The sequence below is a fragment of the Pseudopipra pipra genome, chromosome Z (assembly GCF_036250125.1).
Source record: "Pseudopipra pipra isolate bDixPip1 chromosome Z, bDixPip1.hap1, whole genome shotgun sequence".
NCBI lineage: Eukaryota > Metazoa > Chordata > Aves > Passeriformes > Pipridae > Pseudopipra > Pseudopipra pipra.
The window spans coordinates 8,016,953-8,041,535 of record NC_087581.1 but is presented as its reverse complement, the minus strand read 5'-3'; the positions used below and the strand labels follow the sequence as shown (position 1 = coordinate 8,041,535).

Here is a 24,583-nt window from a genome sequence, read left to right as displayed (position 1 = left end):
ATGAACATTTTGATTTTGGACTTTGTGTCTTAGAGTCATTGCTACATAATTCCTGAAGCAACTGTTGTTTTTCTAAAGATACAGTAGATTGAAAAATACAAATGAATGGTGTTTTAGGTGTTTCTTGTTAGCAATAGTGACTCTGTACTTGAATTTTTTCATTAAAAGGTAAGAGGATAATAATTAAAGGAAAAATGCCTGTAAGGGTATATGTATATATGTATACACATATACATGCCTCTGTGTGTATGTATATATGCACCCTTACAGATAATTTTTTTGTTCAACTATATGTGTATTCACACACTTCCCTAGAATTTTTGGTCTTTAACTGATGTCCTGCTGCCAATCTGTGTTTGTATGTATATGTGTGTATGTACACATGCATATATATATATATTAAAAATAGTTCTAAGGAAAACTAATTTTGTTAATTCTTTGCAATTTCTTTCTAGCTCCCTTTCCAATCATCAGAGCAACCTGTCCCCTGCCTCAGTGTTGTCTTCAAGCACATCACATGTGGTAAGTCCTGTTTGTATTTCAACAGCTGTTTGGCATATAGTCAGTTTATCTGATAATTGAGACCCTCTCTTCAAGTTTGGTGTGTCCCAGTACCCTGAGAACTGAAACAAGAGCCTTATGTCAGAGAAAAGAGACTGCCAGCCCTCTAGTGGCAAAAAAAGTCTTTACCACTTGTGATTTGTATTAGATCAAGAATAGCTATCACAGAGATTTGCCAGTCACGCAGCTGCAGAGGAAATTGTCATGCCAGCAAGGGGGGATGAAATAAAAGAAAAAAAGGATGTCTTGTAACAAATTTATTAAAAAAACCCCAAAAAACAAACACAGAAGCGGTAATCTGAAATGTCTCAAAAATTGAGAGATTAGCTGGCAAAATGCAGGTGATGGAATGATATATGTTATGTTTGAGTTACTGTGGTGTAATTTTGTGATGATATAGCAGTTGGAATTTGGCTTTCATGTAATAATTTTCTTTGAATCGCAAAAAAAAAATCACAAGCATTCAACTTAGTTGCTTGCTTGGAATATAGATAAAGCCTATCTTTTGCATGTGCTGCTGTTACTTAAAAGTTTGTTGGTTTTTTTATTTTTCTTTTTTTTCCCCCAGCCTCTTCCACTGTGGTTTATTTGCTCTGTGATCCTCATTCTTTTTGTCTCTTTTCTAGCACACTAGTATTGAGAACACAACTTCGCTCCAACCCTCAACAACCTTTTCAACTGCTTCAACCTCAGCCACTAGCACCACCTCCTCGGTTGTCAGCATGGCAAGCAGTATGAACACTACAAACAGCCTTGGCCTGAGCGTTACCAGTGTGTCTATACCAGCTGCCACCACACGGGCAGCTCCCTTAGTGTCTTCAGGTTGGCAATATTGACAGATCCGTGGATAGACAGAGGATTTCAGTCAGCAGGGCTGTCAGTTGAGCATCTCACCAGCCATAACTGCGCTAAGAAGTCCACACTCTTGACTAGCATTTCCAGTGTGCTGTATTTGCTGGCTTATGAAATAAAATTGCCTGGTTTTGTCTATTTGAAATATTCTTTAGGGTGTTATGTGGCATTTATATAGCACATTCCATCCCCAAAGAGCTTTATAAATAGGCACCAAAGCAGTTCTGACTTGGGAAGTTTTGGGCTAGAAAATTCACTCAGTTTTGTATTCCAAGTTGTGATCAGCTCTTGGCTGTGAGTTCACATGAGCTTTAATTTCAGTCTTCTCTGTGACTTGAATTCATTTGGCAGTGTCAGAATATACTGCAGTGTCCTCATTATCATATGTCACATCCCTACTGCCACTTCTATAGAAAGGAAAAAAGTATCTGGTGTCTGGGTATTCCAGAGCAAACAGCACTTCAGAAGGGGGTTACATGGAGAGAGAAGGCTGGGAGGCTTCCTGCATTGATATGGAAGCAACGCTTAATTCTCTTTCTTACCTAATAAACTTGAACTGCTAAAAGGAAATCCTATGGAGGGAAGTGAATGATCTAATACTAAGATCAAGCTTACTTACAGAAGGATTTCTCATTTCCATAGCTTGTAAATGAAGTGTCTGATGACTGGCTGAAGTGCTTTGTTCTTTTACTGTTCTGCTTCCTAGCACTGCTTCATGGAGGCAGCTGAAACCATTTCAGTCATCTTCTCTTTGCTATTCCCAGCTGCAGTAAGTCACCCACAGAAAGTATGCTGGCAGCATTTAGTGCTTTCCAGTCTATTGCTGGTGATAAGGGGGAATGTGTTGATGGAGCAGAAAATGATAGGAGAGAATTAGCTCTTTCAGATTGCAAATGATGTCTAAATTTGCCTTCAGGAGAGGATGAGGAAAGGAGAAGTTTCTGTAATTCTTGTAATCCTCTTGGACAAACTAAATTACAAAATCAGGCTCTTCTCTGGTGGGACTGTTTTCAGTCTTAAGTAGCCTGTGCTTTCCCTTCCTTAATGCATGGTTAAACTCTTCAGGCTATTTTGAGCATTTTCATCAAAGAGCACAAAACTCTTCTGCATAGTTTTGCTCTTTACAAGCTAAGACAGTGCAGCCACCAGAACCTGTGCAGCTATCTTGTCTCAAGGCTGAAGCCTTTTCTTTTCTAAAGGCTTGTTAAAATGTCTGTATTTTGATTCTACAGGCAAAGCTCCCCCAAACCTGCCCCAAGGTGTACCACCCTTGTTGCATAACCAGTATATTGTGGGACCTGGAGGACTTCTGCCTGCCTACCCAGTAAGCAGTTTCATTGTTTTTGTCCTTAATTGCTTAACCCTTGGCGCAAGTGGGCCCTCCAGACCTGCTACTGTCTATGCCAAGGCATTTTTGGTGGCACATGTCACACCTGGAATTCTTGTTCTAAGTGCTAAAGAATATATGAAATATATTCAGTAGAGGATTACTATTGGTAGTAAACTGCAGAGCTGTTGGTGCAGACCTGATCTGGCTGCTCTTGTAGCTAAACATGTGTTGCTATGGTTTTCAGTGTTACCAGGTTTTAGTCCCTTTGAATAGAATTAGGCTCATTTAGGTTAGTATTATTGGAATAGATTTACCACAGTAATGGTTGAAATGTGCCATGTGTCTTATCTGCAAAGTTGAAAGATTGCACATAATTTTTTGGTGTTTGACCAGGATCGAGGTATTTTTGGTCATCCGTTTTTTGAATCAAAAACTTTATTCTGGTAATTTTTCTATATCACACTGAATGTGAGGGGATACCATAGGTTGCTTTGCGGTCTAGTCATCAAATCTTAAATCTTGCTGCTCTCTGAAGTAATGATTACAGCAAAGAGGGCTGTTGCTCTTACTCCCAAACCTGAATGCCCTGTAGATTTTTTGTAGGTTGAGGAATGATGCATCTGCGAAAACTGTATTGAAGATGGGACAGTCAAACTCCCCTCAGAGGACTGCTGTCATCAGGAAACAACATCAGAGGGACAAGCCAATTTTAACCTTAGTTTTCCACTAGCCTTAAAATGCTACAGTGCCCCGTTAACACAATGCAACATAAAGCTGTACACCTTTAAAATAGAATGGGCCTAAGTCAAACTCTGTTCAAAGCCCCAAATTGATCAGCATCAGAGAAAAGTGTTATAATGATCTTGTATTTTTATCTGTCTTTAAGCAGATTTATGGTTATGATGATCTCCAGATGCTTCAATCCAGGCTGCCAATGGTGAGTAAATGACTTGGTTTATTTAATTTTAAACCAGTTGTCTTCAGTGTTGATCATTTGTGCCACTTAAATCGGTTCATTTAATGGTATTTAAGAGCTCTTTCTTATGTTCTTTGTTCTGAGTTTTTAAAAACATTTTGTTTTCTAAATTTACAGCAAGGTAATGTAAATGGATATAGAGCAACTGTTGTATGATGCATTTGTCCCATCTGCAAAATGTTTAAATAAAAGTGAATGTGCTCTGTGCTTCTGAGTGGAGAAATTTCCAATTGTTGTAGCAACATTAGAACATTTTGTCAAATCTAGATGAAACGTGAGCATGAATGTTTTCTTTTACCAAGAGGTAAGGTTCAGCAGCGGGTACACAAACTGGCAGACAGTAAGTGTATCTGACAGATTTTCAAGGCTCTCATGGGTGGAGATCTTTGCATGGCAACAAGTGCAGGTGAGCTGCAGAAAGGAGTGTTTGCAGAGTTTTCTTCCTTATCTGGATCCAGAATGTAAATGGCATGTGAGACAGGCTGAGCTTGAAGACAGATTCAAAAAGAGCGTCAAGAATTTTCTTTTTAGAAAGCTAGGATAAGGATCTTGGAGAGAAAGTTTGGTAGTATGTAGCTTTGAACAGTTATATGGTTAAGTGATGCAGTGTATCTGTAGAGGCACAAGTGGAGCAACAAATGGTGATCTAAAAAAGAGGTATCACTGAATAAGTGCCTTAATGTGAGGTCCAAATCAGTGTACCAGGTCTTCCATGTAGAGTTTGGGGCAGCCAGAGTCAGATACAGTGAGTACAAGGATAACCCAGACAAAGCTCTGTCCAGCTGCAGACCCTGAATAAAAAAACCCAAAACATAAAGTTGAGCACATTAATGAAGACTTTTAAATATCTCTGCAAGTCATGCTACTTGGAAGAACTGCAAACTGAAATGAATGGAATTATTTTCAGGGCAAAAAATACAAAATATTTGAAGTTGCAGAGCCGGGACAGACATGGTGTAGTGTGTTAACACTGGCTGGATGCCTGGTGCCCATCAAGCTGCTCTTTCACTCCTTTCCTAAGCTGGTCAAGGGAGAAAAGCATGTCATGAAAGGCTTGTGGGGTGAGATAAAGATGAAAAGATCACTTCCTGGTTACCATCAGGGATAAAACAGACTTGGGGAAATTAGTTTAATTCATTAGCAATCAAATCAGAATATGGTAATGAGAAGATCATAAAATCCAATCTAAAAATCACGTTCCCTCCAACCCACACGTTTTCCTGGGCTCAGTTGCAGTCATGATTTTCTCTACCTTCTTCCTCAGGGCGGCAGAATGAGGAATGGGGCTGCAGTCAGTTCATCACATGTCTGTGCCACTCCTTCCTCTTCACACAATTCACCTGTCCCTAACACAGGAGACAGTCCTGCAAAGCTTCCCAAGCATGAGTTGTAAAATGGCTTGTACTGGAAGGGACTGTAGAGGTAACCTAGCTCCAAGCCCCTGGCCATGGGAAGGGACACCTACTACTAGACCAGGTTGCTCAAAGCCTCATCTGATTTGACCTTGAACATGTCCAGGGATGGGACATCCACAAATTCTCTGGGTAACCTGTGCCAATGCCTAACGACCCTCACAGTAAATAATATCTTCCTAATGCCTCATCTAAACCTACTCTCTTTCAGTTTAAAGACATTTCCCCTTGTCCTCTCACTCCATGCCCGCAAGTCCATCCCAAGAGTCCTTTCACTGTCACTAGAGCTGCTGTTTCAGATTCTGTTCCTAGCATTCTTTTAAGCTCCCTTGAAGTGTTAAAAGGCTGCAGTAAGGTCTGCCTGGAGACTTTACATCTGCAAGCTGAAGAATGCCAACTCCCTCAGCTTGTATATGTAGGAGCAGTGCTGTGTCACTCAACTGTGCTTGTGGCTGTCCTTTGGAGGTGCTCCAACAGGTTCCATTGGCAAGAGCACTCAAGATCCAATCATCAGTCGATGGAGATGGAAAGAGTAGAGGAGACAAGGATGCAAGAGATAATTCTGATCTTGGTGGGAAAACCAGGCAATGTTTTTGGAAAGAGGTTGCTGTCACATGCTCCTTGTGGAGGCATGAGGGAGAAGAGCGGTGAGAAGGCCGTTTGGCTGAGGGCTCGGTGTAGGTGTTGAGTGGAGGTGACTTCCCCCCATGCCGCGGGGCGGTTGCCGTGCTGCTGAGACAAGAGGCACTGGGAAGGGTTTTGTAAGAGGTCTTTATTTGTTGTGTCGTCAAGAAGTGAATAAATAGATAAATAATTCAATAAATAAAGGGATCAAAGTCTTTGTGCAAATAAGTAGGGGAGGTTGTCTAAAGAGAGGGTGAGGGGTTGGAGGGTGTGGGTGGGTTGTGTGAGCGGTGTGTGTTGTGTGGGGCGAGGGGAGGCGGGAGGGGAGAGGTGGGTGCGTGTGGTGGGTGTCAGAGGGGTGTTGTGGTGGTGGGGGTGTGTGTGTGTTTGGGGTGTCGTCGGATGGTGCATGTGAGGTTGTGGAGGTGTTGGAAAGAGGCGCGAGCTTCGAGGCGGACGTGGTCCCAGGCGCAGGCGGTGTGGTTGTGGGCGTGGAGGAAGAGGTGGATGTCCTTGAAGTACTTGTTGATGGCGGTGAGGGGGTTGCGGGGTCCTTTGAAGAGGCGTGCGTTGTCGGGGCGGCATTGCTCGAGGCGGTGGATGTGGTGCTGGAGTTGGTTGAGGAGGCGGTGTCGTGTCTGGGTGTGCCAGTGCTGGGAGGTGCCGTTGGCGCTGAGGGTGTGGAAGAGGTGCTGTGGGATGCGTAGGGCGGCGGCGACGGCTTGTTGCGGGTTGAGGTTGTTGCGTCGGAGGGTGTCGGGGAAGAAGGGCGGGTTCTGGAGTTGACAGGTGTGCGTTGAGTTGGGAGCCATGTGGTCGAGGAGCTGGAGTTGTTCCCAAGGGAAGGTGTCGTGGTGGATCCAGAGGTGTTGGCAGGCGAGGGCGGCGGTGAGAGCGGTGAGCAGGAGCAGAAGTGTCGGGGCGGCGTGGCCCAGGCGGTGCTGTGGGGTGGTGAGCGCAGCCATGGTGTGGCTGTGGGTGCTGTTGGGTGGTGGTGGTGCGGAGGCCGGTGAGGCTGGTTGTTGTTGGTGGTCGGTGTGCTTGGGCTGGTGGCGGGCGTGCGGCTTTATGTGTGGCGTTGTGTTTCCGTTTGTCGCTTTCTGATTGCGGCGAGTTTCCGTCCGTGGTTTCCAACTGGGGCTGGTGAGTGTGGTGGTCTGTGGGAAGTGGTTTGTTGTGGTGGCGGTGGTTGTGGAGGGCAGTGTTGGTGGTGTGGTGGGGGAGGTTGTGTGTAGCGGGTGATGGGAGGATGCGAAAGCCCTGGGGGAGAGGCTTTGGGGTGAGCTGTGTCGGGGAGGGGCGTTTGGGGTTCCCTGTCAGCTGCAGGGCAGCTGCGGGGCCCGTGTTGTGCATGGGGAGTTTTTTCCGTCTGCAGTGGCCTTGTGGTGGCTGTGGTTGGTTTTCCTTTCCCTTTGTGGTTCTCCTTTGTTTTCCTGTTCGCCACTGTTTTCCTTTCGCGTTGGGCAGGGATGTGCAGTGATGTCAGTGGTTGGAGCTTGGGGATCCCCCTGTGCAGTGAGGGCGTGGAGGAAGGAAGGGGAAGAGTTTTCTCTGGGTGTTGGTGCTGGAGCCCTGGCTGTGTTTGCGAATGGCGGTGGCCGAGGTGGCACGTGTGAAGTTGTTGAGGAGGGGAAAAGACGGCAGGAGGCAAGCTTGAGGAAGAAGGAAACAGCTTTGCTGCTGCTTTTCCCGGCAGTTTTGATCCCCGTCTGTGGTGCCCCACGTGTGTCCTGGGAGTGAGGTTTTGGTTGCTTTTTGTCTGCCTCTGTGCTGGAGGTGGCTGGAGTGGGAAAGGAGAAAGTCGCTGAGGAAGGGCGTTGCGTTTTAGAATGTCCAGATCCCTCCCGTGGAGCACTGTGGTGTCCCCAGAGGGCTCAGCTGGAGTACTGTGTCCAGTTTGGTGTCCTTCTTAGAGGAGAGATGTGGAGCTGGTGGAGCAGGTGCAGCGTAGGGCTAAGAAGCTGATGGTGAGGGGATGAGATGAGTTTTGTTGAAAGGGTGAAAGGCCGAGGGAGCTGGTGGTGTTGAGCCTGGAGCAGAGAAGTGTATCCTGCAGGCTCCGATGGCTTTACCCAAACTCAGGTAGTACGGGAAAGAAAGGCGGAAGAGAGGAACTAGGGACACGCACATGTCGGTGTGGCTGTGCTGTCGTTGGCATGGTGGAGGCCTGGTGGTGTGGTTGCTGTGTCTGGAGCCTTGGAGTGGAAAGTTTTACCGGTTTTTGGAAAGAGAGGTTCTGGAGATGAGGAGGGGTTGTCGGTGTCGGTGTCAGTGAGGATGTGGAGGGCCTGGAAATGTGTGTGGGCAAGGCTGAGGAGGCATGCGATAGTTGGTGGGTAAAGCTTGAAGGGAGGGCAGGGTGAGGGTTTGGTGGCTGCAGGGCTTTTTGCTGGAGGCCAGCCCAGCAGGAGGCTGGTGTGGGTTTAGGCCAGTGTAGGCAGATGGGAGCAGCCGCAGGCTCTTGAGGCCTCTTTCTCCTGGGGGATTTCAATTGGCCTGCTATGGGTTGGAGGGAGAAGAGGGCAGGGCAGAGGGAACGGTGGAGGTTCCTGGGATGTGTGACTGACAAGGTCCTTGTAGGAGCGATTGGGGTGGCACGAAGGAGAGGTGCCGTGCTGGCCCTTGTGCTGAGGAAGAGGGAGGAGGTGTTGGGGCCTGTGATGCTCCAGGGCAGCGTTGTTGGATGGGGCCAAGGCCATGGTGTGCGTGGAGTAATGGAAAGGGTTTTCCAGCGTCCCTCAGGGCATCGTTGCCTCTTAAGTTGGAGAGGCGTGGATTGGATGGATGGAGCCCTGGGTGGTTACAGAAGCGGGCAGCTGGGCCAGGCAAAGAGTTGTGGGGAAGGGCTCCTTGTGTCCGTGGAGAGCAGTGAGGAGTGGTGTGCCATGTGCAGTTGAGTGAGCTGTGGAGGCGGCTTTGTTGTGGTGCTGTGGAGTGTCGCTGTGTGGAGAAGATACTGGGGATCCGTCTGAAGAGAATGCTGAGCATGGTGGGGTGGAGGAGAGTGGCTGGAGCAGCTGAGCTGCATCAGTGCTTTGCAGCCTTGGTGCATGTGTGATTTTGTGCTTGTGTGGTGTTGTCAAGCCCCTGTGAGTGTCTTTGGAAAGAGGTTGCTGTCAGATGCTCCTTGTGGAGGCATGAGGGAGAAGAGCGGTGAGAAGGCCGTTTGGCTGAGGGCTCGGTGTAGGTGTTGAGTGGAGGTGACTTCCCCCCATGCCGCGGGGCGGTTGCTGTGCTGCTGAGACAAGAGGCACTGGGAAGGGTTTTGTAAGAGGTCTTTATTTGTTGTGTCGTCAAGAAGTGAATAAATAGATAAATAATTCAATAAATAAAGGGATCAAAGTCTTTGTGCAAATAAGTAGGGGAGGTTGTCTAAAGAGAGGGTGAGGGGTTGGAGGGTGTGGGTGGGTTGTGTGAGCGGTGTGTGTTGTGTGGGGCGAGGGGAGGCGGGAGGGGAGAGGTGGGTGCGTGTGGTGGGTGTCAGAGGGGTGTTGTGGTGGGGGGGGTGTGTGTGTGTTTGGGGTGTCGTCGGATGGTGCGTGTGAGGTTGTGGAGGTGTTGGAAAGAGGCGCGAGCTTCGAGGCGGACGTGGTCCCAGGCGCAGGCGGTGTGGTTGTGGGCGTGGAGGAAGAGGTGGATGTCCTTGAAGTACTTGTTGATGGCGGTGAGGGGGTTGCGGGGTCCTTTGAAGAGGCGTGCGTTGTCAGGGCGGCATTGCTCGAGGCGGTGGATGTGGTGCTGGAGTTGGTTGAGGAGGCGGTGTCGTGTCTGGGTGTGCCAGTGCTGGGAGGTGCTGTTGGCGCTGAGGGTGTGGAAGAGGTGCTGTAGGATGCGTAGGGCGGCGGCGACGGCTTGTTGCGGGTTGAGGTTGTTGCGTCGGAGGGTGTCGGGGAAGAAGGGCGGGTTCTGGAGTTGACAGGTGTGCGTTGAGTTGGGAGCCATGTGGTCGAGGAGCTGGAGTTGTTCCCAAGGGAAGGTGTCGTGGTGGATCCAGAGGTGTTGGCAGGCGAGGGCGGCGGTGAGAGCGGTGAGCAGGAGCAGAAGGGTCGGGGCGGCGTGGCCCAGGCGGTGCTGTGGGGTGGTGAGCGCAGCCATGGTGTGGCTGTGGGTGCTGTTGGGTGGTGGTGGTGCGGAGGCCGGTGAGGCTGGTTGTTGTTGGTGGTCGGTGTGCTTGGGCTGGTGGCGGGCGTGCGGCTTTATGTGTGGCGTTGTGTTTCCGTTTGTCGCTTTCTGATTGCGGCGAGTTTCCGTCCGTGGTTTCCAGCTGGGGCTGGTGGGTGTGTTGGTCTGTGGGAAGTGGTTTGTTGTGGTGGCGGTGGTTGTGGAGGGCAGTGTTGGTGGTGTGGTGGGGGAGGTTGTGTGTAGCGGGTGATGGGAGGATGCGAAAGCCCTGGGGGAGAGGCTTTGGGGTGAGCTGTGTCGGGGAGGGGCGTTTGGGGTTCCCTGTCAGCTGCAGGGCAGCTGCGGGGCCCGTGTTGTGCATGGGGAGTTTTTTCCGTCTGCAGTGGCCTTGTGGTGGCTGTGGTTGGTTTTCCTTTCCCTTTGTGGTTCTCCTTTGTTTTCCTGTTCGCCACTGTTTTCCTTTCGCGTTGGGCAGGGATGTGCAGTGATGTCAGTGGTTGGAGCTTGGGGATCCCCCTGTGCAGTGAGGGCGTGGAGGAAGGAAGGGGAAGAGTTTTCTCTGGGTGTTGGTGCTGGAGCCCTGGCTGTGTTTGCGAATGGCGGTGGCCAAGGTGGCACGTGTGAAGTTGTTGAGGAGGGGAAAAGACGGCAGGAGGCAAGCTTGAGGAAGAAGGAAACAGCTTTGCTGCTGCTTTTCCCGGCAGTTTTGATCCCCGTCTGTGGTGCCCCACGTGTGTCCTGGGAGTGAGGTTTTGGTTGTTTTTTGTCTGCCTCTGTGCTGGAGGTGGCTGGAGTGGGAAAGGAGAAAGTCGCTGAGGAAGGGCGTTGCGTTTTAGAATGTCCAGATCCCTCCCGTGGAGCACTGTGGTGTCCCCAGAGGGCTCAGCTGGAGTACTGTGTCCAGTTTGGTGTCCTTCTTAGAGGAGAGATGTGGAGCTGGTGGAGCAGGTGCAGCGTAGGGCTAAGAAGCTGATGGTGAGGGGATGAGATGAGTTTTGTTGAAAGGGTGAAAGGCCGAGGGAGCTGGTGGTGTTGAGCCTGGAGCAGAGAAGTGTATCCTGCAGGCTCCGATGGCTTTACCCAAACTCAGGTAGTACGGGAAAGAAAGGCGGAAGAGAGGAACTAGAGACACGCACATGTCGGTGTGGCTGTGCTGTCGTTGGCATGGTGGAGGCCTGGTGGTGTGGTTGCTGTGTCTGGAGCCTTGGAGTGGAAAGTTTTACCGGTTTTTGGAAAGAGAGGTTCTGGAGATGAGGAGGGGTTGTCGGTGTCGGTGTCGGTGTCAGTGAGGATGTGGAGGGCCTGGAAATGTGTGTGGGCAAGGCTGAGGAGGCATGCGATAGTTGGTGGGTAAAGCTTGAAGGGAGGGCAGGGTGAGGGTTTGGTGGCTGCAGGGCTTTTTGCTGGAGGCCAGCCCAGCAGGAGGCTGGTGTGGGTTTAGGCCAGTGTAGGCAGATGGGAGCAGCCGCAGGCTCTTGAGGCCTCTTTCTCCTGGGGGATTTCAATTGGCCTGCTATGGGTTGGAGGGAGAAGAGGGCAGGGCAGAGGGAACGGTGGAGGTTCCTGGGATGTGTGACTGACAAGGTCCTTGTAGGAGCGATTGGGGTGGCACGAAGGAGAGGTGCCGTGCTGGCCCTTGTGCTGAGGAAGAGGGAGGAGGTGTTGGGGCCTGTGATGCTCCAGGGCAGCGTTGTTGGATGGGGCCAAGGCCATGGTGTGCGTGGAGTAATGGAAAGGGTTTTCCAGCGTCCCTCAGGGCATCGTTGCCTCTTAAGTTGGAGAGGCGTGGATTGGATGGATGGAGCCCTGGGTGGTTACAGAAGCGGGCAGCTGGGCCAGGCAAAGAGTTGTGGGGAAGGGCTCCTTGTGTCCGTGGAGAGCAGTGAGGAGTGGTGTGCCATGTGCAGTTGAGTGAGCTGTGGAGGCGGCTTTGTTGTGGTGCTGTGGAGTGTCGCTGTGTGGAGAAGATACTGGGGATCCGTCTGAAGAGAATGCTGAGCATGGTGGGGTGGAGGAGAGTGGCTGGAGCAGCTGAGCTGCATCAGTGCTTTGCAGCCTTGGTGCATGTGTGATTTTGTGCTTGTGTGGTGTTGTCAAGCCCCTGTGAGTGTCTTTGGAAAGAGGTTGCTGTCAGATGCTCCTTGTGGAGGCATGAGGGAGAAGAGCGGTGAGAAGGCCGTTTGGCTGAGGGCTCGGTGTAGGTGTTGAGTGGAGGTGACTTCCCCCCCTGCCGCGGGGCGGTTGCTGTGCTGCTGAGACAAGAGGCACTGGGAAGGGTTTTGTAAGAGGTCTTTATTTGTTGTGTCGTCAAGAAGTGAATAAATAGATAAATAATTCAATAAATAAAGGGATCAAAGTCTTTGTGCAAATAAGTAGGGGAGGTTGTCTAAAGAGAGGGTGAGGGGTTGGAGGGTGTGGGTGGGTTGTGTGAGCGGTGTGTGTTGTGTGGGGCGAGGGGAGGCGGGAGGGGAGAGGTGGGTGCGTGTGGTGGGTGTCAGAGGGGTGTTGTGGTGGTGGGGGTGTGTGTGTGTTTGGGGTGTCGTCGGATGGTGCGTGTGAGGTTGTGGAGGTGTTGGAAAGAGGCGCGAGCTTCGAGGCGGACGTGGTCCCAGGCGCAGGCGGTGTGGTTGTGGGCGTGGAGGAAGAGGTGGATGTCCTTGAAGTACTTGTTGATGGCGGTGAGGGGGTTGCGGGGTCCTTTGAAGAGGCGTGCGTTGTCGGGGCGGCATTGCTCGAGGCGGTGGATGTGGTGCTGGAGTTGGTTGAGGAGGCGGTGTCGTGTCTGGGTGTGCCAGTGCTGGGAGGTGCCGTTGGCGCTGAGGGTGTGGAAGAGGTGCTGTAGGATGCGTAGGGCGGCGGCGACGGCTTGTTGCGGGTTGAGGTTGTTGCGTCGGAGGGTGTCGGGGAAGAAGGGCGGGTTCTGGAGTTGACAGGTGTGCGTTGAGTTGGGAGCCATGTGGTCGAGGAGCTGGAGTTGTTCCCAAGGGAAGGTGTCGTGGTGGATCCAGAGGTGTTGGCAGGCGAGGGCGGCGGTGAGAGCGGTGAGCAGGAGCAGAAGGGTCGGGGCGGCGTGGCCCAGGCGGTGCTGTGGGGTGGTGAGCGCAGCCATGGTGTGGCTGTGGGTGCTGTTGGGTGGTGGTGGTGCGGAGGCCGGTGAGGCTGGTTGTTGTTGGTGGTCGGTGTGCTTGGGCTGGTGGCGGGCGTGCGGCTTTATGTGTGGCGTTGTGTTTCCGTTTGTCGCTTTCTGATTGCGGCGAGTTTCCGTCCGTGGTTTCCAGCTGGGGCTGGTGGGTGTGTTGGTCTGTGGGAAGTGGTTTGTTGTGGTGGCGGTGGTTGTGGAGGGCAGTGTTGGTGGTGTGGTGGGGGAGGTTGTGTGTAGCGGGTGATGGGAGGATGCGAAAGCCCTGGGGGAGAGGCTTTGGGGGGAGCTGTGTCGTGGAGGGGCGTTTGGGGTTCCCTGTCAGCTGCAGGGCAGCTGCGGGGCCCGTGTTGTGCATGGGGAGTTTTTTCCGTCTGCAGTGGCCTTGTGGTGGCTGTGGTTGGTTTTCCTTTCCCTTTGTGGTTCTCCTTTGTTTTCCTGTTCGCCACTGTTTTCCTTTCGCGTTGGGCAGGGATGTGCAGTGATGTCAGTGGTTGGAGCTTGGGGATCCCCCTGTGCAGTGAGGGCGTGGAGGAAGGAAGGGGAAGAGTTTTCTCTGGGTGTTGGTGCTGGAGCCCTGGCTGTGTTTGCGAATGGCGGTGGCCGAGGTGGCACGTGTGAAGTTGTTGAGGAGGGGAAAAGACGGCAGGAGGCAAGCTTGAGGAAGAAGGAAACAGCTTTGCTGCTGCTTTTCCCGGCCGTTTTGATCCCCGTCTGTGGTGCCCCACGTGTGTCCTGGGAGTGAGGTTTTGGTTGCTTTTTGTCTGCCTCTGTGCTGGAGGTGGCTGGAGTGGGAAAGGAGAAAGTCGCTGAGGAAGGGCGTTGCGTTTTAGAATGTCCCGATCCCTCCCGTGGAGCACTGTGGTGTCCCCAGAGGGCTCAGCTGGAGTACTGTGTCCAGTTTGGTGTCCTTCTTAGAGGAGAGATGTGGAGCTGGTGGAGCAGGTGCAGCGTAGGGCTAAGAAGCTGATGGTGAGGGGATGAGATGAGTTTTGTTGAAAGGGTGAAAGGCCGAGGGAGCTGGTGGTGTTGAGCCTGGAGCAGAGAAGTGTATCCTGCAGGCTCCGATGGCTTTACCCAAACTCAGGTAGTACGGGAAAGAAAGGCGGAAGAGAGGAACTAGAGACACGCACATGTCGGTGTGGCTGTGCTGTCGTTGGCATGGTGGAGGCCTGGTGGTGTGGTTGCTGTGTCTGGAGCCTTGGAGTGGAAAGTTTTACCGGTTTTTGGAAAGAGAGGTTCTGGAGATGAGGAGGGGTTGTCGGTGTCGGTGTCAGTGAGGATGTGGAGGGCCTGGAAATGTGTGTGGGCAAGGCTGAGGAGGCATGCGATAGTTGGTGGGTAAAGCTTGAAGGGAGGGCAGGGTGAGGGTTTGGTGGCTGCAGGGCTTTTTGCTGGAGGCCAGCCCAGCAGGAGGCTGGTGTGGGTTTAGGCCAGTGTAGGCAGATGGGAGCAGCCGCAGGCTCTTGAGGCCTCTTTCTCCTGGGGGATTTCAATTGGCCTGCTATGGGTTGGAGGGAGAAGAGGGCAGGGCAGAGGGAACGGTGGAGGTTCCTGGGATGTGTGACTGACAAGGTCCTTGTAGGAGCGATTGGGGTGGCACGAAGGAGAGGTGCCGTGCTGGCCCTTGTGCTGAGGAAGAGGGAGGAGGTGTTGGGGCCTGTGATGCTCCAGGGCAGCGTTGTTGGATGGGGCCAAGGCCATGGTGTGCGTGGAGTAATGGAAAGGGTTTTCCAGTGTCCCTCAGGGCATCGTTGCCTCTTAAGTTGGAGAGGCGTGGATTGGATGGATGGAGCCCTGGGTGGTTACAGAAGTGGGCAGCTGGGCCAGGCAAAGAGTTGTGGGGAAGGGCTCCTTGTGTCCGTGGAGAGCAGTGAGGAGTGGTGGGCCATGTGCAGTTGAGTGAGCTGTGGAGGCGGCTTTGTTGTGGTGCTGTGGAGTGTCGCTGTGTGGAGAAGATACTGGGGATCCGTCTGAAGAGAATGCTGAGCATGGTGGGGTGGAGGAGAGTGGCTGGAGCAGCTGAGCTGCATCAGTGCTTTGCAGCCTTGGTGCATGTGTGATTTTGTGCTTGTGTGGTGTTGTCAAGCCCCTGTGAGTGTCTTTGGAAAGAGGTTGCTGTCAGATGCTCCTTGTGGAGGCATGAGGGAGAAGAGCGGTGAGAAGGCCGTTTGGCTGAGGGCTCGGTGTAGGTGTTGAGTGGAGGTGACTTCCCCCCATGCCGCGGGGCGGTTGCCGTGCTGCTGAGACAAGAGGCACTGGGAAGGGTTTTGTAAGAGGTCTTTATTTGTTGTGTCGTCAAGAAGTGAATAAATAGATAAATAATTCAATAAATAAAGGGATCAAAGTCTTTGTGCAAATAAGTAGGGGAGGTTGTCTAAAGAGAGGGTGAGGGGTTGGAGGGTGTGGGTGGGTTGTGTGAGCGGTGTGTGTTGTGTGGGGCGAGGGGAGGCGGGAGGGGAGAGGTGGGTGCGTGTGGTGGGTGTCAGAGGGGTGTTGTGGTGGTGGGGGTGTGTGTGTGTTTGGGGTGTCGTCGGATGGTGCGTGTGAGGTTGTGGAGGTGTTGGAAAGAGGCGCGAGCTTCGAGGCGGACGTGGTCCCAGGCGCAGGCGGTGTGGTTGTGGGCGTGGAGGAAGAGGTGGATGTCCTTGAAGTACTTGTTGATGGCGGTGAGGGGGTTGCGGGGTCCTTTGAAGAGGCGTGCGTTGTCGGGGCGGCATTGCTCGAGGCGGTGGATGTGGTGCTGGAGTTGGTTGAGGAGGCGGTGTCGTGTCTGGGTGTGCCAGTGCTGGGAGGTACCGTTGGCGCTGAGGGTGTGGAAGAGGTGCTGTAGGATGCGTAGGGCGGCGGCGACGGCTTGTTGCGGGTTGAGGTTGTTGCGTCGGAGGGTGTCGGGGAAGAAGGGCGGGTTCTGGAGTTGACAGGTGTGCGTTGAGTTGGGAGCCATGTGGTCGAGGAGCTGGAGTTGTTCCCAAGGGAAGGTGTCGTGGTGGATCCAGAGGTGTTGGCAGGCGAGGGCGGCGGTGAGAGCGGTGAGCAGGAGCAGAAGGGTCGGGGCGGCGTGGCCCAGGCGGTGCTGTGGGGTGGTGAGCGCAGCCATGGTGTGGCTGTGGGTGCTGTTGGGTGGTGGTGGTGCGGAGGCCGGTGAGGCTGGTTGTTGTTGGTGGTCGGTGTGCTTGGGCTGGTGGCGGGCGTGCGGCTTTATGTGTGGCGTTGTGTTTCCGTTTGTCGCTTTCTGATTGCGGCGAGTTTCCGTCCGTGGTTTCCAGCTGGGGCTGGTGGGTGTGTTGGTCTGTGGGAAGTGGTTTGTTGTGGTGGCGGTGGTTGTGGAGGGCAGTGTTGGTGGTGTGGTGGGGGAGGTTGTGTGTAGCGGGTGATGGGAGGATGCGAAAGCCCTGGGGGAGAGGCTTTGGGGTGAGCTGTGTCGGGGAGGGGCGTTTGGGGTTCCCTGTCAGCTGCAGGGCAGCTGCGGGGCCCGTGTTGTGCATGGGGAGTTTTTTCCGTCTGCAGTGGCCTTGTGGTGGCTGTGGTTGGTTTTCCTTTCCCTTTGTGGTTCTCCTTTGTTTTCCTGTTCGCCACTGTTTTCCTTTCGCGTTGGGCAGGGATGTGCAGTGATGTCAGTGGTTGGAGCTTGGGGATCCCCCTGTGCAGTGAGGGCGTGGAGGAAGGAAGGGGAAGAGTTTTCTCTGGGTGTTGGTGCTGGAGCCCTGGCTGTGTTTGCGAATGGCGGTGGCCGAGGTGGCACGTGTGAAGTTGTTGAGGAGGGGAAAAGACGGCAGGAGGCAAGCTTGAGGAAGAAGGAAACAGCTTTGCTGCTGCTTTTCCCGGCCGTTTTGATCCCCGTCTGTGGTGCCCCACGTGTGTCCTGGGAGTGAGGTTTTGGTTGCTTTTTGTCTGCCTCTGTGCTGGAGGTGGCTGGAGTGGGAAAGGAGAAAGTCGCTGAGGAAGGGCGTTGCGTTTTAGAATGTCCCGATCCCTCCCGTGGAGCACTGTGGTGTCCCCAGAGGGCTCAGCTGGAGTACTGTGTCCAGTTTGGTGTCCTTCTTAGAGGAGAGATGTGGAGCTGGTGGAGCAGGTGCAGCGTAGGGCTAAGAAGCTGATGGTGAGGGGATGAGATGAGTTTTGTTGAAAGGGTGAAAGGCCGAGGGAGCTGGTGGTGTTGAGCCTGGAGCAGAGAAGTGTATCCTGCAGGCTCCGATGGCTTTACCCAAACTCAGGTAGTACGGGAAAGAAAGGCGGAAGAGAGGAACTAGAGACACGCACATGTCGGTGTGGCTGTGCTGTCGTTGGCATGGTGGAGGCCTGGTGGTGTGGTTGCTGTGTCTGGAGCCTTGGAGTGGAAAGTTTTACCGGTTTTTGGAAAGAGAGGTTCTGGAGATGAGGAGGGGTTGTCGGTGTCGGTGTCAGTGAGGATGTGGAGGGCCTGGAAATGTGTGTGGGCAAGGCTGAGGAGGCATGCGATAGTTGGTGGGTAAAGCTTGAAGGGAGGGCAGGGTGAGGGTTTGGTGGCTGCAGGGCTTTTTGCTGGAGGCCAGCCCAGCAGGAGGCTGGTGTGGGTTTAGGCCAGTGTAGGCAGATGGGAGCAGCCGCAGGCTCTTGAGGCCTCTTTCTCCTGGGGGATTTCAATTGGCCTGCTATGGGTTGGAGGGAGAAGAGGGCAGGGCAGAGGGAACGGTGGAGGTTCCTGGGATGTGTGACTGACAAGGTCCTTGTAGGAGCGATTGGGGTGGCACGAAGGAGAGGTGCCGTGCTGGCCCTTGTGCTGAGGAAGAGGGAGGAGGTGTTGGGGCCTGTGATGCTCCAGGGCAGCGTTGTTGGATGGGGCCAAGGCCATGGTGTGCGTGGAGTAATGGAAAGGGTTTTCCAGTGTCCCTCAGGGCATCGTTGCCTCTTAAGTTGGAGAGGCGTGGATTGGATGGATGGAGCCCTGGGTGGTTACAGAAGCGGGCAGCTGGGCCAGGCAAAGAGTTGTGGGGAAGGGCTCCTTGTGTCCGTGGAGAGCAGTGAGGAGTGGTGTGCCATGTGCAGTTGAGTGAGCTGTGGAGGCGGCTTTGTTGTGGTGCTGTGGAGTGTCGCTGTGTGGAGAAGATACTGGGGATCCGTCTGAAGAGAATGCTGAGCATGGTGGGGTGGAGGAGAGTGGCTGGAGCAGCTGAGCTGCATCAGTGCTTTGCAGCCTTGGTGCATGTGTGATTTTGTGCTTGTGTGGTGTTGTCAAGCCCCTGTGAGTGTCTTTGGAAAGAGGTTGCTGTCAGATGCTCCTTGTGGAGGCATGAGGGAGAAGAGCGGTGAGAAGGCCGTTTGGCTGAGGGCTCGGTGTAGGTGTTGAGTGGAGGTGACTTCCCCCCATGCCGCGGGGCGGTTGCCGTGCTGCTGAGACAAGAGGCACTGGGAAGGGTTTTGTAAGAGGTCTTTATTTGTTGTGTCGTCAAGAAGTGAATAAATAGATAAATAATTCAATAAATAAAGGGATCAAAGTCTTTGTGCAAATAAGTAGGGGAGGTTGTCTAAAGAGAGGGTGAGGGGTTGGAGGGTGTGGGTGGGTTGTGTGAGCGGTGTGTGTTGTGTGGGGCGAGGGGAGGCGGGAGGGGAGAGGTGGGTGCGTGTGGTGGGTGTCAGAGGGGTGTTGTGGTGGTGGGGGTGTGTGTGTGTTTGGGGTGTCGTCGGATGGTGCGTGTGAGGTTGTGGAGGTGTTGGAAAGAGGCGCGAGCTTCGAGGCGGACGTGGTCCCAGGCGCAGGCGGTGTGGTTGTGGGCGTGGAGGAAGAGGTGGATGTCCTTGAAGTACTTGTTGATGGCGGTGAGGGGGTTGCGGGGTCCTTTGAAGAGGCGTGCGTTGTCGGGGCGGCATTGCTCGAGGCGGTGGATGTGGTGCTGGAGTTGGTTGAGGAGGCGGTGTCGTGTCTGGGTGTGCCAGTGCTGGGAGGTACCGTTGGCGCTGAGGGTGTGGAAGAGGTGCTGTAGGATGCGTAGGGCGGCGGCGACGGCTTGTTGCGGGTTGAGGTTGTTGCGTCGGAGGGTGTCGGGGAAGAAGGGCGGGTTCTGGAGTTGACAGGTGTGCGTTGAGTTGGGAGCCATGTGGTCGAGGAGCTGGAGTTGTTCCCAAGGGAAGGTGTCGTGGTGGATCCAGAGGTGTTGGCAGGCGAGGGCGGCGGTGAGAGCGGTGAGCAGGAGCAGAAGGGTCGGGGCGGCGTGGCCCAGGCGGTGCTGTGGGGTGGTGAGCGCAGCCATGGTGTGGCTGTGGGTGCTGTTGGGTGGTGGTGGTGCGGAGGCCGGTGAGGCTGGTTGTTGTTGGTGGTCGGTGTGCTTGGGCTGGTGGCGGGCGTGCGGCTTTATGTGTGGCGTTGTGTTTCCGTTTGTCGCTTTCTGATTGCGGCGAGTTTCCGTCCGTGGTTTCCAGCTGGGGCTGGTGGGTGTGTTGGTCTGTGGGAAGTGGTTTGTTGTGGTGGCGGTGGTTGTGGAGGGCAGTGTTGGTGGTGTGGTGGGGGAGGTTGTGTGTAGCGGGTGATGGGAGGATGCGAAAGCCCTGGGGGAGAGGCTTTGGGGGGAGCTGTGTCGTGGAGGGGCGTTTGGGGTTCCCTGTCAGCTGCAGGGCAGCTGCGGGGCCCGTGTTGTGCATGGGGAGTTTTTTCCGTCTGCAGTGGCCTTGTGGTGGCTGTGGTTGGTTTTCCTTTCCCTTTGTGGTTCTCCTTTGTTTTCCTGTTCGCCACTGTTTTCCTTTCGCGTTGGGCAGGGATGTGCAGTGATGTCAGTGGTTGGAGCTTGGGGATCCCCCTGTGCAGTGAGGGCGTGGAGGAAGGAAGGGGAAGAGTTTTCTCTGGGTGTTGGTGCTGGAGCCCTGGCTGTGTTTGCGAATGGCGGTGGCCGAGGTGGCACGTGTGAAGTTGTTGAGGAGGGGAAAAGACGGCAGGAGGCAAGCTTGAGGAAGAAGGAAACAGCTTTGCTGCTGCTTTTCCCGGCCGTTTTGATCCCCGTCTGTGGTGCCCCACGTGTGTCCTGGGAGTGAGGTTTTGGTTGCTTTTTGTCTGCCTCTGTGCTGGAGGTGGCTGGAGTGGGAAAGGAGAAAGTCGCTGAGGAAGGGCGTTGCGTTTTAGAATGTCCCGATCCCTCCCGTGGAGCACTGTGGTGTCCCCAGAGGGCTCAGCTGGAGTACTGTGTCCAGTTTGGTGTCCTTCTTAGAGGAGAGATGTGGAGCTGGTGGAGCAGGTGCAGCGTAGGGCTAAGAAGCTGATGGTGAGGGGATGAGATGAGTTTTGTTGAAAGGGTGAAAGGCCGAGGGAGCTGGTGGTGTTGAGCCTGGAGCAGAGAAGTGTATCCTGCAGGCTCCGATGGCTTTACCCAAACTCAGGTAGTACGGGAAAGAAAGGCGGAAGAGAGGAACTAGAGACACGCACATGTCGGTGTGGCTGTGCTGTCGTTGGCATGGTGGAGGCCTGGTGGTGTGGTTGCTGTGTCTGGAGCCTTGGAGTGGAAAGTTTTACCGGTTTTTGGAAAGAGAGGTTCTGGAGATGAGGAGGGGTTGTCGGTGTCGGTGTCAGTGAGGATGTGGAGGGCCTGGAAATGTGTGTGGGCAAGGCTGAGGAGGCATGCGATAGTTGGTGGGTAAAGCTTGAAGGGAGGGCAGGGTGAGGGTTTGGTGGCTGCAGGGCTTTTTGCTGGAGGCCAGCCCAGCAGGAGGCTGGTGTGGGTTTAGGCCAGTGTAGGCAGATGGGAGCAGCCGCAGGCTCTTGAGGCCTCTTTCTCCTGGGGGATTTCAATTGGCCTGCTATGGGTTGGAGGGAGAAGAGGGCAGGGCAGAGGGAACGGTGGAGGTTCCTGGGATGTGTGACTGACAAGGTCCTTGTAGGAGCGATTGGGGTGGCACGAAGGAGAGGTGCCGTGCTGGCCCTTGTGCTGAGGAAGAGGGAGGAGGTGTTGGGGCCTGTGATGCTCCAGGGCAGCGTTGTTGGATGGGGCCGAGGCCATGGTGTGCGTGGAGTAATGGAAAGGGTTTTCCAGTGTCCCTCAGGGCATCGTTGCCTCTTAAGTTGGAGAGGCGTGGATTGGATGGATGGAGCCCTGGGTGGTTACAGAAGCGGGCAGCTGGGCCAGGCAAAGAGTTGTGGGGAAGGGCTCCTTGTGTCCGTGGAGAGCAGTGAGGAGTGGTGTGCCATGTGCAGTTGAGTGAGCTGTGGAGGCGGCTTTGTTGTGGTGCTGTGGAGTGTCGCTGTGTGGAGAAGATACTGGGGATCCGTCTGAAGAGAATGCTGAGCATGGTGGGGTGGAGGAGAGTGGCTGGAGCAGCTGAGCTGCATCAGTGCTTTGCAGCCTTGGTGCATGTGTGATTTTGTGCTTGTGTGGTGTTGTCAAGCCCCTGTGAGTGTCTTTGGAAAGAGGTTGCTGTCAGATGGTCCTTGTGGTGGCATGAGGGAGAAGAGCGGTGAGAAGGCCGTTTGGCTGAGGGCTCGGTGTAGGTGTTGAGTGGAGGTGACTTCCCCCCATGCCGCGGGGCGGTTGCCGTGCTGCTGAGACAAGAGGCACTGGGAAGGGTTTTGTAAGAGGTCTTTATTTGTTGTGTCGTCAAGAAGTGAATAAATAGATAAATAATTCAATAAATAAAGGGATCAAAGTCTTTGTGCAAATAAGTAGGGGAGGTTGTCTAAAGAGAGGGTGAGGGGTTGGAGGGTGTGGGTGGGTTGTGTGAGCGGTGTGTGTTGTGTGGGGCGAGGGGAGGCGGGAGGGGAGAGGTGGGTGCGTGTGGTGGGTGTCAGAGGGGTGTTGTGGTGGTGGGGGTGTGTGTGTGTTTGGGGTGTCGTCGGATGGTGCGTGTGAGGTTGTGGAGGTGTTGGAAAGAGGCGCGAGCTTCGAGGCGGACGTGGTCCCAGGCGCAGGCGGTGTGGTTGTGGGCGTGGAGGAAGAGGTGGATGTCCTTGAAGTACTTGTTGATGGCGGTGAGGGGGTTGCGGGGTCCTTTGAAGAGGCGTGCGTTGTCGGGGCGGCATTGCTCGAGGCGGTGGATGTGGTGCTGGAGTTGGTTGAGGAGGCGGTGTCGTGTCTGGGTGTGCCAGTGCTGGGAGGTACCGTTGGCGCTGAGGGTGTGGAAGAGGTGCTGTAGGATGCGTAGGGCGGCGGCGACGGCTTGTTGCGGGTTGAGGTTGTTGCGTCGGAGGGTGTCGGGGAAGAAGGGCGGGTTCTGGAGTTGACAGGTGTGCGTTGAGTTGGGAGCCATGTGGTCGAGGAGCTGGAGTTGTTCCCAAGGGAAGGTGTCGTGGTGGATCCAGAGGTGTTGGCAGGCGAGGGCGGCGGTGAGAGCGGTGAGCAGGAGCAGAAGGGTCGGGGCGGCGTGGCCCAGGCGGTGCTGTGGGGTGGTGAGCGCAGCCATGGTGTGGCTGTGGGTGCTGTTGGGTGGTGGTGGTGCGGAGGCCGGTGAGGCTGGTTGTTGTTGGTGGTCGGTGTGCTTGGGCTGGTGGCGGGCGTGCGGCTTTATGTGTGGCGTTGTGTTTCCGTTTGTCGCTTTCTGATTGCGGCGAGTTTCCGTCCGTGGTTTCCAGCTGGGGCTGGTGGGTGTGTTGGTCTGTGGGAAGTGGTTTGTTGTGGTGGCGGTGGTTGTGGAGGGCAGTGTTGGTGGTGTGGTGGGGGAGGTTGTGTGTAGCGGGTGATGGGAGGATGCGAAAGCCCTGGGGGAGAGGCTTTGGGGGGAGCTGTGTCGTGGAGGGGCGTTTGGGGTTCCCTGTCAGCTGCAGGGCAGCTGCGGGGCCCGTGTTGTGCATGGGGAGTTTTTTCCGTCTGCAGTGGCCTTGTGGTGGCTGTGGTTGGTTTTCCTTTCCCTTTGTGGTTCTCCTTTGTTTTCCTGTTCGCCACTGTTTTCCTTTCGCGTTGGGCAGGGATGTGCAGTGATGTCAGTGGTTGGAGCTTGGGGATCCCCCTGTGCAGTGAGGGCGTGGAGGAAGGAAGGGGAAGAGTTTTCTCTGGGTGTTGGTGCTGGAGCCCTGGCTGTGTTTGCGAATGGCGGTGGCCGAGGTGGCACGTGTGAAGTTGTTGAGGAGGGGAAAAGACGGCAGGAGGCAAGCTTGAGGAAGAAGGAAACAGCTTTGCTGCTGCTTTTCCCGCCGTTTTGATCCCCGTCTGTGGTGCCCCACGTGTGTCCTGGGAGTGAGGTTTTGGTTGCTTTTTGTCTGCCTCTGTGCTGGAGGTGGCTGGAGTGGGAAAGGAGAAAGTCGCTGAGGAAGGGCGTTGCGTTTTAGAATGTCCCGATCCCTCCCGTGGAGCACTGTGGTGTCCCCAGAGGGCTCAGCTGGAGTACTGTGTCCAGTTTGGTGTCCTTCTTAGAGGAGAGATGTGGAGCTGGTGGAGCAGGTGCAGCGTAGGGCTAAGAAGCTGATGGTGAGGGGATGAGATGAGTTTTGTTGAAAGGGTGAAAAGGCCGAGGGAGCTGGTGGTGTTGAGCCTGGAGCAGAGAAGTGTATCCTGCAGGCTCCGATGGCTTACCCAAACTCAGGTAGTACGGGAAAGAAAGGCGGAAGAGAGGAACTAGAGACACGCACATGTCGGTGTGGCTGTGCTGTCGTTGGCATGGTGGAGGCCTGGTGGTGTGGTTGCTGTGTCTGGAGCCTTGGAGTGGAAAGTTTTACCGGTTTTTGGAAAGAGAGGTTCTGGAGATGAGGAGGGGTTGTCGGTGTCGGTGTCAGTGAGGATGTGGAGGGCCTGGAAATGTGTGTGGGCAAGGCTGAGGAGGCATGCGATAGTTGGTGGGGTAAAGCTTGAAGGGAGGGCAGGGTGAGGGTTGGTGGCTGCAGCGGGCTTTTTGCTGGAGGCCAGCCCAGCAGGAGGCTGGTGTGGGTTTAGGCCAGTGTAGGCAGATGGAGCAGCCGCAGGCTCTTGAGGCCCTCTTTCTCCTGGGGGATTTCAATTGGCCTGCTATGGGTTGGAGGGAGAAGAGGCAGGGCAGAGGGAACGGTGGAGGTTCCTGGGATGTGTGACTGACAAGTCCTTGTAGGAGCGATTGGGGTGGCACGAAGGAGAGGTGCGTGCTGGCCCTTGTGCTGAGGAAGAGGGAGGAGGTGTTGGGGCTGTGATGCTCCAGGGCAGCGTTTGTTGGATGGGGCCGAGGCCATGTGTGCGTGGAGTAATGGAAAGGGTTTTCCAGTGTCCCTCAGGGGGCATCGTTGCCTCTTAAGTTGGAGAGGCGTGGATTGATGGATGGAGCCCTGGGTGGTTACAGAAGCGGGCAGCTGGGCCAGGCAAGAGTTGTGGGGAAGGGCTCCTTGTGTCCGTGGAGAGCAGTGAGGAGTGGTGTGCCATGTGCAGTTGAGTGAGCTGTGGAGGCGGGCTTTGTTGTGGTGCTGTGGATGTGTCGCTGTGTGGAGAAGATACTGGGGATCCGTCTGAAGAGAATGCTGAGCATGGTGGGGTGGAGGAGAGTGGCTGGAGCAGCTGAGCTGCATCAGTGCTTTGCAGCCTTGGTGCATGTGTGATTTTGTGCCTTGTGTGGTGTTGTCAAGCCCCTGTGAGTGTCTTTGGAAAGAGGTTGCTGTCAGATGCTCCTTGTGGAGGCATGAGGGAGAAGAGCGGTGAGAAGGCCGTTTGGCA

At 54.4% G+C, this 24,583-nt stretch overlaps 7 protein-coding genes across 17 annotated transcripts in view; 1 reads left to right on the top strand and 6 right to left on the bottom strand.

Annotated features, from left to right (window-relative positions):
* Window positions 1–24,583, top strand: part of UBAP2 (ubiquitin associated protein 2) — a 136,228-nt gene that overhangs the window by 71,444 nt on the left and 40,201 nt on the right. For 8 of the 11 annotated variants that reach the window (XM_064641362.1, XM_064641367.1, XM_064641363.1 and 5 more), the window contains 4 exons: window positions 456–522; window positions 1,188–1,383; window positions 2,646–2,737; window positions 3,630–3,680. In XM_064641362.1, the coding sequence (XP_064497432.1) occupies window positions 456–522; window positions 1,188–1,383; window positions 2,646–2,737; window positions 3,630–3,680 (406 nt within the window). The remainder of the gene's footprint in view (window positions 1–455; window positions 523–1,187; window positions 1,384–2,645; window positions 2,738–3,629; window positions 3,681–24,583) is intronic. The other 3 variants (XM_064641370.1, XM_064641364.1, XM_064641366.1) reach the window with 1 other exon arrangement.
* LOC135407247 (interferon-like) lies at window positions 6,106–6,875 on the bottom strand. The gene has a single exon (XM_064642137.1). The coding sequence runs from the start codon at window positions 6,718–6,720 to the stop codon at window positions 6,106–6,108; it is 615 nt and encodes a 204-aa protein (XP_064498207.1). The 5' UTR covers window positions 6,721–6,875.
* LOC135407246 (interferon-like) lies at window positions 9,236–10,005 on the bottom strand. The gene has a single exon (XM_064642136.1). The coding sequence runs from the start codon at window positions 9,848–9,850 to the stop codon at window positions 9,236–9,238; it is 615 nt and encodes a 204-aa protein (XP_064498206.1). The 5' UTR covers window positions 9,851–10,005.
* On the bottom strand, window positions 12,263–13,141 carry LOC135407698 (interferon-like). Its single transcript, XM_064642959.1, has one exon. It carries the CDS (start codon window positions 12,984–12,986, stop codon window positions 12,372–12,374), a length of 615 nt encoding a protein of 204 aa, XP_064499029.1. The 5' UTR covers window positions 12,987–13,141; the 3' UTR covers window positions 12,263–12,371.
* LOC135407697 (interferon-like) lies at window positions 15,393–16,271 on the bottom strand. Its single transcript, XM_064642958.1, has one exon. The coding sequence runs from the start codon at window positions 16,114–16,116 to the stop codon at window positions 15,502–15,504; it is 615 nt and encodes a 204-aa protein (XP_064499028.1). The 5' UTR covers window positions 16,117–16,271; the 3' UTR covers window positions 15,393–15,501.
* LOC135407696 (interferon-like) lies at window positions 18,523–19,401 on the bottom strand. Its single transcript, XM_064642957.1, has one exon. It carries the CDS (start codon window positions 19,244–19,246, stop codon window positions 18,632–18,634), a length of 615 nt encoding a protein of 204 aa, XP_064499027.1. The 5' UTR covers window positions 19,247–19,401; the 3' UTR covers window positions 18,523–18,631.
* On the bottom strand, window positions 21,653–22,531 carry LOC135407695 (interferon-like). Its single transcript, XM_064642956.1, has one exon. It carries the CDS (start codon window positions 22,374–22,376, stop codon window positions 21,762–21,764), a length of 615 nt encoding a protein of 204 aa, XP_064499026.1. The 5' UTR covers window positions 22,377–22,531; the 3' UTR covers window positions 21,653–21,761.